This window comes from Schistocerca piceifrons, chromosome 1, assembly GCF_021461385.2.
Source record: "Schistocerca piceifrons isolate TAMUIC-IGC-003096 chromosome 1, iqSchPice1.1, whole genome shotgun sequence".
NCBI classification, from domain to species: Eukaryota; Metazoa; Arthropoda; class Insecta; order Orthoptera; family Acrididae; genus Schistocerca; species Schistocerca piceifrons.
In genome coordinates, this window is record NC_060138.1 from 707,299,955 (window position 1) to 707,319,762 (window position 19,808).

General features: G+C 41.5%; 1 protein-coding gene across 1 annotated transcript in view; it reads left to right on the top strand.

Moving 5' to 3' along the window:
- Positions 1 to 19,808, top strand: part of LOC124787694 (carnitine O-palmitoyltransferase 1, liver isoform-like) — a 142,010-nt gene that overhangs the window by 93,063 nt on the left and 29,139 nt on the right. The window contains exon 4 of the mRNA XM_047254526.1: positions 18,997 to 19,288. Coding sequence (XP_047110482.1) covers positions 18,997 to 19,288 — 292 coding nt within the window. The remainder of the gene's footprint in view (positions 1 to 18,996; positions 19,289 to 19,808) is intronic.

The window sequence follows — 19,808 nt, forward strand, 5'->3', positions numbered from 1 at the left end:
CAACACTCTCAGGAGAAATCCATACAGTATTGGACACTGAAAGCTACTGTAACATAGTCCAGCTGTAATGGCTACTCATATGTTGATGTATAATGTAAGATTCACCAATTTTATCATCATAACTAGCCATGAATCTGTTTTTGGAAACAGCATGCCTCTAAGAACAATGGACAATACCATCTCTTATGCCTCTTTTATCAGAGTGGTGTTGTGCGATATAGGGAACAGCTGCAATTCTACTTCAGCGCCCCGCGTGATTAGCCGAGCGGTCTCAGGCGCTGCAGTCATGGACTGTGCGGATGGTCCCGGCGGAGGTTCGAGTCCTCCCTCGGGCATGGGTGTGTGTGTTTGTCCTTAGGATACTTTAGGTTACGTAGTGTGTAAGCTTAGGGACTGATGACCTTAGCAGTTAAGTCCCATAAGATTTCACACACATTTGAACATTTTTTTTTCTACTTTAGCAATTTGCAACAGAGCATCCAATGACAAGCCAAGTGCAGCAATGTAATGCACATGATCCAAATCATAGTTTTAAAGACATAGACTGTAAAAGTTTTGGAACACATCAGCAAGAAGTAGCACGTTGGTTTTCAAATATAAGACAGCATAGTTTTCAGGTGTTGTAGACTTGAATGCATTCCGCATATTGCGTCTTAGCTACTCATCTCCTGTTATCTTTTCTCCTGCTAATAAGTTTTTCAGTTGAAACTAATTAATCTTCCAGTGAAACCGATTCATTACTCATATTGTCATATGGATAAATTCCCTTCTGATTAACTAGATTAAAGAGTAGATTATCAGAGAAAAAAAATGGCTCTGAGCACTATGGGACTTAACATCTATGGTCATCAGTCCCCTAGAACTTAGAACTACTTACACCTAACTAACCTAAGGACAGCACACAACGCCCAGTCATCACGAGGCAGAGAAAATCCCTGACCCCAGTCCATGCTGCTGCAAACGTCGTCGAACTGTTCGTGCAGATGGTTGTTGTCTTGCAAACGTCCCCATCTGTTGACTCAGGGATCGAGACGTGGCTGGACGATCCGTTACACCCATGCGGGTAAGATGCTTGTCATCTCGACTGCTAGTGATACGAGGCCGTTGGGATCCAGCACGGCGTTCCGTGTTACCCTCCTGAACCCACCGATTCCATATTCTGCTACCAGTCATTGGATCTCGACCAACGCGAGCAGCAATGTCGCGATACGATAAACCGCAATCGCGATAGGTTACAATCCGACCTTTATCAAAGTCGGAATCGAACCCGGGAACCCGGGCGTGGGAAGCGAGAACGCGACCGCACGACCACGAGCTGCGGACAAATTATCGGAGAAACACGTCCTCATTATCTTGAGTTCATCTGATTACAGGTATGTTGCTCATTTTTGAATGAGTACATAAAAAAACTCAGTGAACTGATAATTCTAAATTTAAAATTACAGTGCCTCTCTTGGTGCAGTACTGCAGTACCCTTAACAAATGATTTATATTTGTCCCTATTCGATGCCGCAGAGAAACACGAACATGATTTAACTTCTTTGTCACCATACATTGTCGTTTGTTCACATATGTTTACGATGAAGGAATGTCTGTCGTAATTCTTCAGATTTTGGAATGTGACTAGAACTGTATAGAGAGATCAGTAGAGTACATTACACCTGGCATGTGCTATACCTGGATATGCACCAGTGAAATGGCAGTGGTCCCTACGTTTAATATCTCCTTCTTTAAATGGTTCCTGGCAAATATGTTGGCAAAAAAACTGCCGAGTAAAACGCTAATTCCTCTTTGGGACCTACTTCCATCCTCTTATTTTGCAATGAAAACTCTTTCACGTTCTCAGCCATTGAATACAGTTGTTCAGTAAACAATTTCATGCAACCGCAACCTCTAAACGACTTAAACTCTGAATACTACAGTTGTAATAGGCTATAGTTAAACGTATTTCATCAGAATATGAGTCACAGTTACTACCATGACTGCAAGTAGTAACTTGTTCTAATGTACATCTGTATCAGCATAAATTACAAAAGATAACTTCATTTGGTTGCTTTTTGTAATAGGAACCTGCAACATCAACAGATTTGTATGTTTCTTGCAATGGTGCATTGTAACATAAAGTGGTATAACTTGAAATTTTTTCTCATCCCTCTTGTCATTTACAAGCCATCCAATTATAATCTGAATGATGGTTGCTGTAGACATTAACAGAGGCATACTCATTCTGCTTTTCGAAAATGTGAACTTGTTCCAGTTCTAGAGGGAACGGTGTATTAACAGAGTTTAATTTGTTCACATGTGGCCAATATTTCGCTTCAAGACCTACATGGTTATTTACAGAATATAAAACTTCTAGAACTGATTATATAAAACAAGCACTGTGTTTTGCGTTGACATTTATTACTGCATGTTTATCTGCTGTGACCTTGTGCGGTTTTTTGTTCAGCTTTGCATAAGAAACTTTACATTAACGTGCAGCTGAGCTATTTCTTTCAACGCTAATACGCCTCTCGAAAAGTCACAAGTTTCTTTAACAGCTTGTCAGTAACTTTAGTAGAGTACCATCGATGTGCAATTTGGATGGCATTAAACACACATTCTTTGTATTGAGATACGATTGTTTTTCTTCGCCTGATTTGGAAAACAGAAATTTGCATTCTAGCAAAAATTTGATTTTAAGATGTTCGTTAAGTAGACGGACTCTGTTCTGAAAAACGTAATAACAGGCATGCAAGAAACGTCTAGGCTCTTTAAAGCTACCACTATTAGATATCAGACTAGTACATATTCTACTTCTACATACTTCTACATAGATACTCCGCAAGCCACAGTACGGTGCGTGGCGGAGGGTACCCTATACCACTACTAGTCATTTCTCTTTCTGTTCCACTCGCAAACAGAGTTAGGGAAAAACTACTATCTATATGCCTCCGTATGGGCCCTAATTCCTCGTATCTTATCTTCATGGTCCTTACGCGCAACGTATGTGAGAATAATTCGGCAAACAGCTTCAAATGCCGGTTCTCTAAGTTTTCTCAATAGTGTTCCTCGAAAAGAACGTCGCCTCTCCTCCAGAGATTGCCACTTGATTACCCGAAGTATCTCCGTACTACTTAAGTGTTGTTCGAACCTACCGATAACAAATATAGCAGCCCGCCTCTGAACTGCTTCGATGTCCTCCTTCAGTCCGACCTAGTACGGATCCCAAACCCTGGAGCGGAATTCAAGGATAAGTCACACCAGTGTCCTACATGCTGTCTCCTTTACACCACACTTCCCTAAAATTCTTCCAGTAAACTGAAGTCGACCATTCGCCTTCCCTACCACAGTCCTCTTACATGCTCGTTGCTTTTCATATTGAAATATGGACTCAATAGCGAGCCATGCAAGATCATTGATTGCATCTAATTTTGTTTAGGCGTTGGTTCATCCATTAGTGCGAACCTGATACAAATACAATAATGTTACTGGGTTAGTTTCAAAGTCGATAATAATGTGCATGATGTTCTGCCTACCGAGAAACCTGTCCATCAGTGGTCTCTGTTAGTCTTCTTCTTCGGCCGGGTACTGGACAACAGCCACTGCTGATCTCCAACCGCTGTACCGATCGAGTGCTAGACGTCAGCCGCTGTTGCAGATTCTGCAATATTGGATAAGAAAACAGCATCTTTGAGTTACAGAAATTAGGCTGATTTGGGAAAGACATCATAGTAGCATTTATATATATGGCAATGTCTGAATGGACTGGAAACGGTCAAAAGGAACGCAACTCTGAAACATGCATAACAAATTCCCATCAACAGAAATGTTTCGCGAAGAAGCAGAATCAGTAGTTGAAAGATGAAAGATTTACATTTTTTCTTTTTGTAGAGGATTGCCACACGAGTTGCATTTCGTTGTGAACGTATCTATTTTTCTGTGGACTACAGTCACTGCTTTCTCCAGCTGCCAGCAGAAACTGCAGCACTCAGCGGAAAAAATAAAAATAAAAACATGGATTAGTTACAGCAAGTAATCAATAGGTGCAAGATGTAACATTGTTAATACTAATGTATACGTCATATTAATATTTTTTTGGAGATTTGCACACGTGTACACGTGTCCTTGAAAGAAAAAGCATTGGACAAGGATGTTGGCTATAATGGCACATCAGTACCAAGCATCAAGTGGTAACTCTGTTTTTATACCCCTCCTCCCCCCCCGCCCCTTCCTGCTGAGTCAACTGAATTGTTTCGAATACTTCTAAGTACTTCCAAACCTTCTTGCTGAATCAGCAAATGGTGGTGGGAAAGAATCTGAACATGTCCATTGAAGTAATTTTCTTATCTCACTTTAAATGTCTAGTCTCCACGTTCCCACCAGTGCTAGACGTGTTTGAAACTGTTCCAACTGGAAGAAAGGTATATAAGTGCCGTCTTGTTGAAATAAGCATCATATTTCGTTTTCCACATTTCCTTGTTTAAGATCTTGAGAAGGAATGTCTTCTTCAGGGTATGCATAATCAAGGAAATTAAATCTTAAATGCATGTGTGAAACGTCTGTATTTTAAGTAACAGGAAACATATATGCACATTCAAGGAACTCAGATCCAAGTGTTGGTTTATCACCTCTGTCCTGCATGACTACACTGGGTGTTTCTTTTTACCAATAATTGTAATTTTGTTGTGAAATTAGCTCCTACTCCCTACCTCCCACAGATGAGTCCTGCAAGTTCCAGTAACAGTATCTTATCAATTCCATCTACTTGCGTGCTGCCGACCGGTGACAGCCGTTCGCCGCTGCCTTCGCCGTGTTACACGATTTGGGACTTAACAAATGGCAATGTCCAAATATTTTCAGAGCATCGACGTTCATGTGATAGAGAAAATGTATTACTTGCAAACAAGACAAATCTTTTAGCACAACATGAGTGAGTGCAGAAATTATATGTAAACATCAACGTAAAACTATCTTCTCTAGAAACTTTGGCATCTAAGTGAATGAAATTCGTTTTGCATGGCTATTTGACATTCTCATCCATTCCGTTTCATTATGGTCTGTGTCTGTGTCCAATCCCAAAGAAAGCAGGTGTTGACATATGTGAAAATTACCGATCAATCAGTTTAATAAGTCACTAATGCAAAATACTAACGCGAATTCTTTACAGACGAATGGAAAAACTGGTAGAAGCTGACCTCGGGGAAGATCAGTTTGGATTCCGTAGAAACACTGGAACACGTGAGGCAATACTGGCCCTACGACTTATCTTAGAAGGTAGATTAAGGAAAGGCAAACATACGTTTCTAGCATTGTAGACTTAGGGAAAGCTTTTGACAATGTTGACTGGAATACTCTCTTTCAAATTCTGAAGGTGACAGGGGTAAAACACAGGGAGCGGAAGGCTATTTACAATTTGTACAGAAACCAGATGGCAGTTATAAGGGTCGAGGGGCATGAAAGGGAAGCAGTGGTTGGGAAGGGAGTGAGACAGCGTTGTAGCCTATCCCCGATGTTATTCAATCTGTATATTGAGCAAGCAGTGAAGGAAACAAAAGAAAAATTCAGAGTAGGCATTAAAATCCATGGAGAAGAAATAAAAACTTTGAGGTTCGCCGATGACATTGTAATTCTGTCAGAGGCAGCAAAGGACTTGGAAGAGCAGTTGAACGGAATGGATAGTGTCTCGAAAGGAGGATATAAGATGAACATCAACAAAAGCAAAACGAGGATAATGGAATGTAGCCGAATTAAGTCGGGAGATGCTGAGGGAATTGGATTAGGAAATGAAACACTTAAAGTAGTAAATGAGTTTTGCTATATAACTGATGATGGTCGAAGTAGAGAGGATATAAAATGTAGACTGGCAATGGCAAGGAAAGTGCTTCTGAAGAAGAGAAATTTGTTAGCATCGAGTGTAGATTGAAGTGTCAGGAGGCGTTTCTGAAAGTATTTGTATGGGGTGTAGCCATATATGGAAGTGAAACATGGGCGATTAATAGTTTGGACAAGAAGAGAATAGAAGCTTTCGAAATGTGGTGCTACAGAAGAATGCTGAAGATTAGTTGGGTAGATTACATAACTAATGAGGAGGTATTGAACAGGATTGAAGAGAAGAGAATTTTGTGGCACAACTTGACTAGAAGAAGAGATCGGTTGGTAAGACATGTTCTGAGGCATCAAGGGATGACCAATTTAGTATTGGAGGACAGCGTGGAGGGTAAAAATAGTAGAGGGAGACCAAGGGATGAATACACTAAGCAGATTCAGAAGGATGTAGGTTGCAGTAGGTACTGGGAGATGAAGAAGCTTGCACAGGATAGAGTAGCATTGAGAGCTGCATCAAACCAGTGTCAGGACTGAAGGCCACAACAACAACAACATGGTCTGTGGGAATGCATACCTTGTGGTATTTTTTGACTTCTTGTTCTTCTTAGCAGTTTGTACGAATAAAATACCATGTCATGAGGGATGGAACCTCCAGTATAAAGGGGGAGAGAGAATATTGCGTTGTCAGCAGAGAAGCAGTAACTACGGAATCTGATGGTCAAGAGAGCTCAGCGACTTTGAACTGGTCTAGTCATTGGATGTCACCAGAGGAACAAATCTATCAAGGACATCTAAACTCTTCTAAAGCTGCCCAAGTCAAATGTTGGTGATGCGATTATGAAGTGGAAATGTGAAGGAAAAATCACAGCTAAACCAAGACCAAGCAGAACTCGTGTACTTTTGGACGGGGAATGTCGAGTACTGAGGAGGACGATCTTAAGGAATTGCATGAAATCATCAGCAGGAATCACCTGGAAGTTCCAAAGTGCCACCAGTAGTAGAGGTACCACAGTGAATGCGTAACGAGTAAAAACAATGATATACAAAAATGGTTCAAATGGCTCTGAGCACTATGGGACTCAACTTCTGAGGTCATCAGTCCCCTAGAACTTAGAACTACTTAAACCTAACTAACCTAAGGACATCACACACATCCATGCCCGAGGCAGAATTCGAACCTGCGACCGTAGCGGTCTCGCGGTTCCAGATTGTAGCGCCTAGAACCGCACGGCCACTCCGGCCGGTAATGAGGTACATTGGTCGACCAGCTCCTCATAAACCATAAATTTCTCTGGGAAATGCTAAGTGACACATTAGTTGGTGTAATGAGTGGTGCCACTAGGCAGTGGGTGACTGAAAACTATTGATTTGGAATGGTGAATCACGCTGTAATGGGGATGTTTTTAGTGGTTAAGGTTTGTACATTCATTGATATTAAGAAAACGCTAATTGCAGAAGGGTATAAACGTATTTTACACACAGTATAGGAACATTTCGGAGATGATGGTCGTTTGTATCGTCATGACAATGCACTGTGTCATAATGCATCTGTAAGACGATAGTTTGTGGACAATGACATTTCTAAAATGGACTGAACTGCCCGGAGACCTGACCTGGACCCGATGGAACACCTATGGGACTGGATGGAACGTCAAATTTGCTCCAGCCCCAACGTCCATTATCACTACCTTCTATGCCTTCGCGTCTTGAGGAAGAATGGATTGCTTTCCTCGACAGACACTCAGACACCTCGTTGATTGCTTCCCCAGCAGAGTTCAAGCCACGATAAACGGGAAGAGTAGTCACATCCTATATTGATGTCCAGTGTCACAGTTTTGCTGTAACATGGGGGACAATTTGTTACAGTTATGCTGTAACATGACCCAATCTAAAGTGCCAGGCAATAACTTACATGATAATAAAGTTAGAGACTCAGTCGCTGAATGAATGAGAACATCAGTTGAAAGATGCTCGAAAACACCGTGTGTTCACGGATCTGCAAACATTTTTCATATTGAGCAGCACGCACTGGTTCTTGAGAACAGATGATAAACTATCGTGTTTGATTTCAGAGTAGAATTGAAAATATAGACCAAATTATTGTGCCAATATGATGTACTTGCCTGCCACTTAACAGAGTAGGCATGCAACATACTACTTTGCAGAGTATCTATCTCACTTCCTGAGGAGTGGCATCCACTCGTTTCAGCTGTGTACACCTGTGAGATGCTATGGCTTTACTTATGATGCATGAGTTAAACATCAGTAATTAATTTTTTATCCCCAAAATTGTGGCTAACTTTCCTTGAATAGGCGTATCATGTAGCAGTCATGCCTTTGACATTTTGTTCCTTTAAATGAGGAGAGCGGAATGTGATGCTTATGTTGACAGAACAGGACTTGTTGACTAATTTTACAACTTCTTGGCTGATCACATTTTTCATCTGTCTGCACAAGTTGGAAGTGGTTTCAACTTGTTGACTCAGCATTACGGAGTTTTATAAAAGTATAAATCCCACTGTGCGTAGCTTGTTGCTGAACCATCCTACACAACATCATTATGATCGCCGTAGCGATTGCCGTCATTAAATGCTATCCTCTTTTTGGACACAAAATGTAACTCTGACGGGCACTACATACTACTGCTACTAACAAAATTTATATTTTTCTTATCAGTTACTTGTTATAGTTCAAGACAGCAAATGCTGCAGACTTACAAGAATCTGTGTGAGGGCAGGAGTGCGTATTGCACTGAAAGACTATCCGGTGATAGAGAGCCGCGCGGGGTAGCCGAGCGGTCTCAGGCGCCTTGTTACGGTTCGCGCGGCTGCCCCTGTCGGAGGTTCGAGTCCTCCTTGGGCATGGGTGTGTGAGTTGTCTTTAGCGTAAGTTAGTCTAAGTTAGATTAAGTGGTGTGTAAGTTTAGGAACCGATGACCTCAGCATTTTGGTCCCATAGGACTTATAACAAATTTCCAAATTTTTTTCGTGATAGAGAAAGAACAGTGTCACTCAATAATGAGCACATGATGCAGCAGTGCTCGCTTCCTGAAGGATTACAAAATATATCTGCTGTCGAGATTCAGTCATCAGTGATAGTGAAATTGACTTTTCAACAGCAGCACCGTGTGCATAATATATTGTGAAAGAATGAGCAAAATGGACTCAGTTGATTACGAAAATATTCATAGAAACTAATGAAATTTCTTTTGATTTTCATAAGGACCTACTTTAAAAAAACGATGTATATAAAAAAAGTCAGTTCCTTTTCATAAAGTATCAAACAGTAGAACTGTAACAGAAGCTAATGATCCCTCTCTAAAAGAAGACTGTTGTGATTTGGTTTTTAATTCACAAGAATTTTTAGTTCTCACATACAAAGTCATTGGTTCTGGTTACGATCCAAACACTTTATCAGACGTAAACGTGAAAATAATACATTCGCTTAAGAGGGAGTGCTTTACGGATTCCAATTATGAACTTATTTACCACAACGAAGGATTTTGCTTCAGTATAACAAACTGGTTGATTGTTAAAGTAAGAATATATTATTCATACAGTTTACAGTTGATCCTAAAAGGGAAATTCAGTGTCATTTGTATTTTACTAAGGCAGGTACAGTTTTCAAAATTTTATTCTATAATGGAAATATTTGAAATATGTACTCAAATTGCAGCAACCCACTATTTGCAATAGATGATATTCTAAAAAATGTTGAGGTTGAAGTAGAATGTGTATTTCGTTTGTACGTTTCCACTGTGTCACAGCATAAGACGACAAATGATTTATACTGAAAGTCAAAGCAAGCATTACAGACAGATAGTGTGTGTGCGCATTTATGCGTGAGAGAGAGAGAGAGAGAGAGAGAGAGAGAGAGAGAAATAGAAAGAGAGAGATGGGGGGGAGAGGGGGAGGGGGAGACAGAGGAGTGTGTGTGAGACAGAGAGAATGAGAGGCGCGTGCAGTGAATTTATTGAGGCAGTGCAGTATTTGACATAAACATTTTTTGTGGTGTGTAAATTTCGCTTAATATGATGATGATGAGGCAGATGCGGAAATGTTGTATGTAAATTTTGATGCTGTGTGCACACACTTGAGATGAAATTTAATTAGTGTTTTACAGAGACAAAGAGATGAAATACAGAGCCCAGTGCGTGTGTGTGTGTGTGTGTGTGTGTGTGTGTGTGTATGATGAATGACACCAATTAACGCAACTCAGGGGCAAATATCTTTGAATGTGACGCTATTTTTATGCAATTCAAGTGAAGCTTACGTAAGGTTTTGAACTTGGCGCGATGTTTACTCAATTCAGTCGAATCATACGTAATTTGACAGCTGCAATGTGACTGGCTGTCTCATTTTAATACCCGCTACAACCCGCTACAGTACTATGGTGTGATTGGGTGGAGAGGGGAGGGAGTGTGGGAGGGGGACGCGAGACCGTGGCTTGCCACATGATGATGATGATATTGATGCCATTGATAAGAATGACGACATCATTGCCAAGGGCGATGGCGTCACTGAAGAAGAGGGCGTTGCTTGTGACATCATGGGTAGGGCACTGACCTGTTCATGTGTTCTCACAAATGTAAACAAAGTGGGCCAGAATCCCTACGGATATTATGTTATAGTATACTTTGACAATTAAACTGGTCATATTGTGAGAAACTGATGCTAAGTTACAAAAAAATGTTCGCTTTTCATATTCTGGTGAAGAACATTCAGGTATTCAGTTCCATCACAGCTCATAGAGTATAATTACGAAAAAGATTTAGAGATGAACACATTTGTAGACACCACTCATACAGGTACTCTATCAAACATGACATTGAACGTCCCATTACAGCTCTAAAGGGTACTGCCGTATGGTGTCTTTATGGCAAACTTGAGACATTCTCAGCTAGACTTTATTTCACCTAGACACGTGGCACACTGCTTGAGACTCTGGACTTGTATTTGGTAGGGGCGGAGTCTTAAGCCTTACCCAGAGATCCGCATTAAAGGAATCCTGAGATGATCTCTTCAAACATATTTTGACAACGTTCTGGCCGTGTTACGCTTCAATGTCCTCGATATCGGTGGGACGTCAAACTCCAGTATTTCTTTATTCCTTTTCAGATTTATGCCATGGAGGTGGAAAATAAATAATATTTCGAAATGTAGAATCACTTCTATATTCTCAGTACATAGATGAAGTTCCAAAATCTCGAAAATGTTACGGAACATACATTTCGTACTGGATATCATTCTAATATTTGCGAATGTGATGGTTATACATATTAATTTAAATACAGCTACTCATTCGTTAAACTATTTCAATAAATGTAAACTCCAGACAGACAAAACGAAGAAGAAAGAGAAGTACAAGAGATATTTCATAATGGAATGTTTGCTGTTTAACAGGGGTCTCCGTGGTTGAGAAAATACCGACGGAGTAAATTACTTATAATGAGGCGTTTGCTCCACTCGAGGGCTACAGAGATAATCGATTTATTCACTTCTTCACATTCAGTAAGCAGTCAAAGTAAGAATGTAGGGAGATGTAAACATAAGGAAGAAACCGAGTTTAACTTCCCATCTATATCAAGGTCATTGGAGACGGATGTGGACAATGACGAGGAAAATTGGCTGTGTTCTTTCAAGGCCACAGCATCTCACAATACGCCAGCTGTGATTTAGAAAACCAGGTGTAACCTACTTTTCGATGGTTGGACGGCGATTCGAATTTCTTTCATCTCGAATATGAGCCCAATCTCTTAATCGTTTGTCGATAGGAAAGGTCTATACACGGCAATAAGGAGTTAAAAGTGGCTTTGAAGTAACACTTCAGTTGTTCTTCTTAAATTCTGAGTAATCTGTGAAGAAAATCGAAGTACAGAATATATGTGACATAAAAATTTTAAGATCAAGATGCACAGAAGACAGTGCAGACAAGATTAAGGTCAGAAATACTTAAATTTAGTGACTGTAATGAACAAAGCTCTAATTAAATTTATTAATAAACGGAAAACTCTACCTTATGACAACCTCTGAAAATGAAACGTAGTATCCGGGCACGGGGGATAACTGAAACGATGTGTGTGTCTAAGTCCCATTGTTCTATACTGGGTAAGGCCGCAGTGGAAGCGGCTGACAGTGGTTCCCGACGTACCTCGTCCTTTGTGTATAATTACGCACTATATCGGGTGTCTTTCCTATGGGTCATCAGGGGAATTTTCTCTGGTCCTTCGGCAGATATTTGCAGTTTTATTTCTGCAACGTGTAGCTGGTGCCAGCCCAATCAAGCACTGCCCATCACGTCCGTCATACGGCGCCCTGCGTCGACGGAATGCGTCATTATGTATCTGAATGCAAACAAAATGATTTATAAATCGGAATTTTAATTGGCCATTCGGTAGAGCGAAAACGGATTAGTCTAGTGCGATATTCGTTTTACTGGTATACAGTAACAGAGACAGCAAAACACGAAGAGCAATCAGTACTTCAGCAGCGACTGAACGGCGCACATATACACGGCGGTGGCAGTCATTGCAAGCCAGCGAGGTGCCGTCGCTGCAGCAGTTCTCGTTATTCCTGTTAACACACATAGACAAAACGAATAACGTACTACATTAATTTGGGACCGCTCTGTCTAATGGGCGCGTAAAATTCTACTTTAAAAATCATTTTGTTTGAAGTGGGAAACAAACCGACGCTTTCCATCGACACTGGGCGCCGCCTGAGAGCCGTGATTAGCAGTATTTGTTTGGGCTGACCCCAGTTACACGTTGCAGAAATAAAACTGCAAATATCTACCGAAACACCACAGAAAATGAGCCTGAAGACCCATTGGTGAGACACCCGGTATATAAGTACGACGACATAAAATCAAGTGCAGCAATACGTTTCTTTCGAAACTGAAGATGGAAACGAAATGAAAAGAATGTCCGAAACCAGAAGGCAGTACACGGTCTCCACCCACTGGAAGGTACCGTGGAGATTTTCCGGCTTAACTCCGTGTTCCGACGACGTCTTGTTTTGCGGAATATGAGACTCCATACGGAGATCTAGAACTGAGCTCAGTCACTCGCAATGGCATCAACATCAGTGGCCGCACGGTGACACCTCGTCCATGCTGCTAGTACTAATGACAACACTATTTGCCTTCGACAAAATTGCACCTATCCAGATAAATACTAAAGTTTGCAGCAGGAACTCATTTTCATTACCTTCGTTTCGAATTGACAGCCAGTTCAGAAAATGAACAAATAACCTGCTAATGATTCAAAGGAGGAATCCTATGACAAAAGCACACATATAAATATCAGTAGAACAACTGAAGATTGTGTGTTACATACTGGTGGTATGAGCTAATACGTAATTACAGCTGCTATCACAGCTTTATGATTTCTTTCGGACTTAGGACTGTCTCTGTCAGAAAGAATTCCTCCTATTAATCCTGCCCAAACAAGTTAACATTGTTTCCTAAACTCTATAGTGATCCTCAAAGTTAAAGAAAGACGAAGAAGGCCTATTTTGTATTAATGCCAAAAATGAATTCAAAGATGATAAAAACTGGAAAGGTACAAAGAAAAATTTGAAAACCAGTCTTCAACACTACATATTTTTAAACACAGTACGTGTACTTCCTGTAAAGACTGTGAACAAATAATTTGCCAGTAATAACACGGAAGCAAATAAACCATCATTCTTCCACGGTCCATGCGTGAATGATATAACAAAAAGCGTATTCTGCCAACCACTTTGAGTGATCTTATCAGTATAAATGCTAAGAAACAGAGTTTTTTATTTGTATAATAGCTTCACTGGAGGAAACGAAATGAAGTTTCACTGGTTGAGAGGATATGTGACGTTATTTCAATGATTACAAAATAGAGACGAACTTACAAAGAAGTTGGCAGTGTGTGCCCACTTGTCAGTATGACGTTGCACAGTCTCTTGCGTGAATGCATGCACTGATTGAGTTGGGAAGTGTTTTAAAGCCGTTGAAATCTCTCCTGAGATTATGCTAGCCCACAACTGTTGTTAACTGGTCCTAGATAATATGGATAGTGGCACTGGGGCAGAGTTAACGTTCGAGCTGGTCCCATACTTTTTCTACCGGCGACAGATCTGGGGACCTTGCTGGCCATAGGATCACCGCAACATCATGCTGACTTCATAGAGACACGTGGTACGTGTGGGCGAACACTGAACAGTTGGAAAATACCACGACGATGCTGTCGAACGAGAAGTGATCACGTAAGGACCGAGGATGCCCGTAACATACCGCTGTGCCGTCAGAGCTTCCTTACTCACTACCAGCCGTCTCCTGGAAGTCATACCCGATGATTCCCCACACCATGACAGCAGGAGTAACACCTATGTGTCTCTCCAAAAATAAGAATAGGACATCTCCTGAGGTCGTCGCCACATTCCCCGACGACGGCCGTCCGGGGCAGTGCAGAACCGTGATTCATCGCGAAACACACCCTCATACATGTAAGGGCAGAACTGGGTATCTTGCTGGCCACAGGACTGCCTCAGCTTCGTGCAGATGTTTCGTAGAGACTTATGCCATATGTAGACAAGCATTGACTTATGGATAAATGACACCATAACAGTGTCACTTGAGAGGCATCATGTGCGGACACAGGATGTCTGTAACATACCATTTTGCCACAAGAGTTATCTCAGTCACTACAGCCCGTGACTTAAAGTCTTACCCAATGTTTCCTCACACCATCAAGCAGAGTAACACTGCCATACCTCTCCAAAACTTAGGAAGAATGGGATATTTCCATAGGTCACTCCCATATTCTCCGACCAATGGTCAACCAGGGTAGCGCAGAACCGGAATTCATTGCTGAAGACAATGCGATGCTATTCATAAGCAATCCATGCTTCTCGGTCACGGTACCGTTCCAGACGCAGCCATGTGTGTGGTGGCGTTTACGGCAGCCTACACATGTGACAATATTTGCCTAGTCCTGCTGCTAGTAGCCTGCGAACAACAGTGTGGGATGGCGCAGAATGTTACAGCGAGTCCGTTACCTGTTCTCGGATGGCAGGAGCAGATATGAAGTTACTATGTGCTTAGTGCATAATATGGCGTTCCTCTCATGGCGGCGATCAGACGTGGTCGACCGGAACCTTGACGACCAGTATGTCTGCCCTCAAGTTCCCATTCAGTCCATCATCGGGCCAGTGTCACATTTGAATGTCCCACGATTCGACCAGTCGGCCAAATGGAGACCCACAACGAGGCAGCTATGAAATACTGTCAGGTGCTGATTACCCTACCTCACTCGAATCAGCACCCTGTTCTTCACAGTGATCATTTAACATCTGATACTGTTCACGTTCCTTTTACACCCTACTAGACTTGCAAGAACACTAAGCACGAACAACGGCATTACGCTCCGGTAGTCTTTCTACCTGTCACAGAGAATTGTAGCTCTAGTCATTAACATATCTGCCGTTGATGTGTACGTGCACGATGCTACACTGGCCCCTGACCACGTCTTCTGGGTGCTTCACATTTTTGTCAGGCAGTGTACTTACTTTGATAGTCATTCTATGGGTTAAAAATTATTTATTATCGTCCTGTATGCAGAATAAACATCTATTCAATTACAAAAATCCCTTCCCTGAACTGGCGTAAAGTATATGCAGCTCATACTATTTAGATAAGGTTAGTAGATTAGCTTATCGGATTGGAGAACTCTAGGTTTTGTGGTGTGGCCAGCCAGAAATATCTCATCAATCTTGAATTTACGCTCCAAGAGCACAAAGTGAAAAACCTTCCATCTATAGAAAGGTATGGAAAAGAAGAGCATCAACAGACTCTTAATAATGTACTTAACACTTTACTAATTCAGTATCTGTTCCAAAGCTTCGTCACACAGTTCACGATGTAGTAGCTGCAGCTGCTGAATGAGTTTTAACCAAGCTTACATATTGGAATACAGTAGCGTAGAGGCATCATAATTCGTCCCTACACCTATTTTCGCCCCCTGGCCTTACTTACCAATAAACTGCCGCAGTCTGGTGGTGACTGTAGGAAATAATAGCAAAGTTAGCATTAGTCAGTTTGCTGCAGTATCGTTGACATCTAGCGACATCTTTGTCAAAGAGGTGATTTTGTTTTGAAACGTACAGTTAGATGCAGCATCATAAGTGTTTCAAACAATTATATTTCAGTATCGAGGTATATAATTTTAGAATTAATTATTACCTATGTATCTACATCTTCATCTACACGTATGCTCGAAAAATCACATGTAAGTGTCTGGCAGAGACTTTGCCGAACCACCTTCATAATCTATTATCCCACTCTCGAACAGCCCGAGGAAAAAATGAACACATATATCTTTCCGCGCAACCTCTGATTTCCCTTATTTCATCATGATGATCGTTTCTCCCTATGTAGGCCGGCATCAATAAAATATTTTCGCATTCGGAGGAGAAAGATGGTGATTCAAATTTCATGAAAAGATCTCGCCGCAAGGAGAAATGCCTTTGTTTGAATGATGTCCACCTCAAATCCTTTCTCATATCCGTGACACGGTATGGTCTGTTTTCTCTTTTTTAACATTTTCTATCAGCTTTATTGTCTTCCCTTTAGTTTTGTTGGAATCGGCAACAATGTTTAAATGAAACATTTAACCTAATTTCCTCCCCTTTCATGGTCCTAATTTCGTCCGGGGAACGAAATTTGGAATGCTTTCGTCTTTGTTACGGGTTAATTATAACCGATCTAATTGATTCATTTTTTGTGCATATTTCGGATGGGAAAACGCGAAGACTGGAAACCTGAAGTAGTGGTTGTGGAAGGGATTTACAAAGGAAAATGTGACGCATTTTTCTCCATTCTAAAAGAAAAACTTGATAAAATTAATCATGACGCAATGAGAACATTCAGCGTAGACGAGACTGGAATTTCTGTTCTCCAGCATAAGTCTAGAAGAGTAATTGCAACCAAGGGCAAAAATCAAATACAAAAGCTTGCTTCTGCAGAACGTGGAGCAACAATCGCTGTAATCACTTGCATGTCGGCAGGCGGGCAAAATGTTTCATCAATGCTAATTTTCACTCAATAAAGGTGGAGACATGAGCTACTCAATGGTGCACCCCCCGATTCAATTGATTCCTGCTTAAGTCCGATTGAACCAATGGTCCTCTTTTTACCAAGTGGCTTGAGCACCTTATTAACATGACAAAGCCTACAAAAGACAAGCCAGTTGTGCTCTGGGTGAATACTGTTCACATATTCGTAATACAGATGTCATCAATAGAGCTCGTGCAAATGGGATTTCGATATTAATATTCCACGCAACTCCATCAAAAGTTACAAGCATTGAACGTTTCCTCTATGTTCCCACTCAAAACCTATTATGCATCTGCAATTGAAAATTACTTGCAACTCATCCAGATGAAGTGGTCGGGAAGCTCTAAGTAGCTTCTCTTTTTCCAGAAGTCTACAGTCGTGCAACAACAGTACAGAATGCCACGAGTGGTTTTCACAAGACTGGAATTGCTCCATTCAATGCAGATATATATCGGTGCAGATTATCTGAGCCATCAGCAGGAAACTCAAAATCAAATCAGAGTGGAAGAGTCATCACAAGAGAAGGAAGTCTCTGCCCAAACAAATAGGCCTAGTGACACTTCTAGGTCGGATATCTGAGCCATCTGTTGTTAGTCCAAATGACAGCCTAGCCCTATCAAAGTTGTTAGCCCCAAGGATATCAGGAATGTTCCAGTAACTACCCCAGCATCCAATACAAGACGAGGTTCACCATTTCCTTTCACTGGCGCTCCACACAAAATTAATGTTTTGGAGGCAGATGGCAAACTTAATGGGCGTAATCCTTCCACAGCTGCAAAGGCAAAGACAACGAAGCAAAGAACAAAATGGAAGCTTCAGATGGGAAAAACTGCAACTGGAAATAAAAGAAGTGCTCCTCGACCTAAAACATCATGATCTCGTAAAAGAACATCTTCAAAGAAGAATGACCTGGAAACGGACGTCCCCTTTGTGTCAACAGATGATGAGGATTTTGATGAGGATGTAGACTGTCATATGTCCGGCAAATCATTCTCAACTGACACCAAATGAGATGTATGGCTTCAATGTTCTCGCTGTTTGAACTGGTGTCATGAGGTCTGTATGTCCAAGCCTACGAAGAGGAATTACTCATGAGAGTTTTGTACGGGTCAAAGACTTAGGTTATAATTTTTTCTGTGTTTCTCTCTGTCTTTGAAGGTGCTAAGATGATGTATTTGTGTAGACCACTGTTTCTAGGTGCCAGAAAATTATTAAAATTTTTTTTCGTTTTCTTACCAACGAACTATGGGGACGAAATAAAGAACACTTTCGTAAAAAATTTAAATTGTTACTATGTTCACGTTTTATTAATAATTGTTTTTTTATTCGTTTCTTATGACCTAATGATTACAAAATCTGTTTACTAATATTTCATGATTGTTTTATGAATTTTCCCATATTATTACTCCTTGTCAGATTTTAGATAAAAGGCAGGACACCTTAAGAGTGCGAAATTTGGACACTGTACCCTGTCGGTCATTAAGTATACCCTATCGCGTCCGATGTGTACACGTGAGTTGCTTTCCTGAGGAAGTGGTCTCATGATTCGATAGCTAGCTGTTTCGAAAATATGTTTTTGTCAAGCGTAGATGGTTCAAAGGGCTCTAAGCACTATGGGACTTAACATCTGAGGTCATCAGTCCCCCAGAACGTAGAGCTACTTAAACCTAACTAACCTGAGGACATCACACACGTCCATGCCCGAGACAGGATTCGAACCTGCGACCGTAGCGGTCGCGCGGTTCCAGACTGAAACGCCTAGTCCGCAGCTCGTGGTCGTGCGGTAGCGTTCTCGCTTCCAGCGCCCGGGTTCCCGGGTTCGATTCCCGGCGGGGTCAGGGATTTTCTGTGCCTCGTGATGACTGGGTGTTTTGTGCTGTCCTTAGGTTAGTTAGGTTTAAGTAGTTCTAAGTTCTAGGGGAGTGATGACCCTAGATTTTAAGTCCCATAGTGCTCAGAGCCATTTTTGAAGCGCCTAGAACCGCTCGGTCACAGCGGCCGGTTGTCAAGCTTGGACAAAATAAAAGTGTATGCTGTGCATTTGCTTCAATTAGTTTCAGTTTCTAGTTTAATTCTGTCATATTTGTTTTTTACGTGTAGATGCCATGAGGATGAGGTGCAGTTAAGAACTTGCAAAACGCTGACGAGTTTGATGCTGGGACTCGTCCTGTGGATGATAATGGTGGTGAGCGTGCGCTACTTGCTGAGCGCCCTCCTAGTCTACAAGGGCTGGATTTACGAACGAGAAGGAGGTTCTAAGCTGTCGCTACCGACGAAGCTGTGGTTCGCGCTGCTGAAGGCGTTGACGTTCAAGCAGCGCCCCATGCTGTGCAGCTACCAAGGCGTGCTGCCCAAGCTACCTGTGCCAGCGCTGCGTGACACCCTCCAACGGGTAAGCTACATCGGAATAATTTTCAGATACATACTAAAGACAAAGCTGCGCTTTAGGGTACAAACAATATTCGTCACATATTAGAAGGAATGTCGAGAGAATTTTGCCCAAGAGAAATAATTCCGATAGAAAGCCGTTCTTGCTATCAATAAGAAGTTGAGCGAGAATGTGAACTGAAGACAACGAAAGATGGTCAATGTAGAAAATGGTCAACTGTGTGCTCATCACCAGATGGTCTTACATAGTGTAAAAAATCACCAACAACAAGTTGTGGTCGCATTGCTCGTGACGTACGATTTTCGATGAGCAGTTGTGCTACAGCAGGAGATCAGCAACTGCAACCTGCCAACAACCATTTGTAATGAAAAATCTGTAGTCGTTTCTTGTTTAGAATAGTTCGCGATATTTCAGATTTGTTATAAAAGCTACGTTTTCGTACATTCTACCACCTTCTTCTTAAATCTCGATAACAATGCAGTTGAGCTAGACGTTTCGGGCCTTCGGTTTCCACCAAAGTACT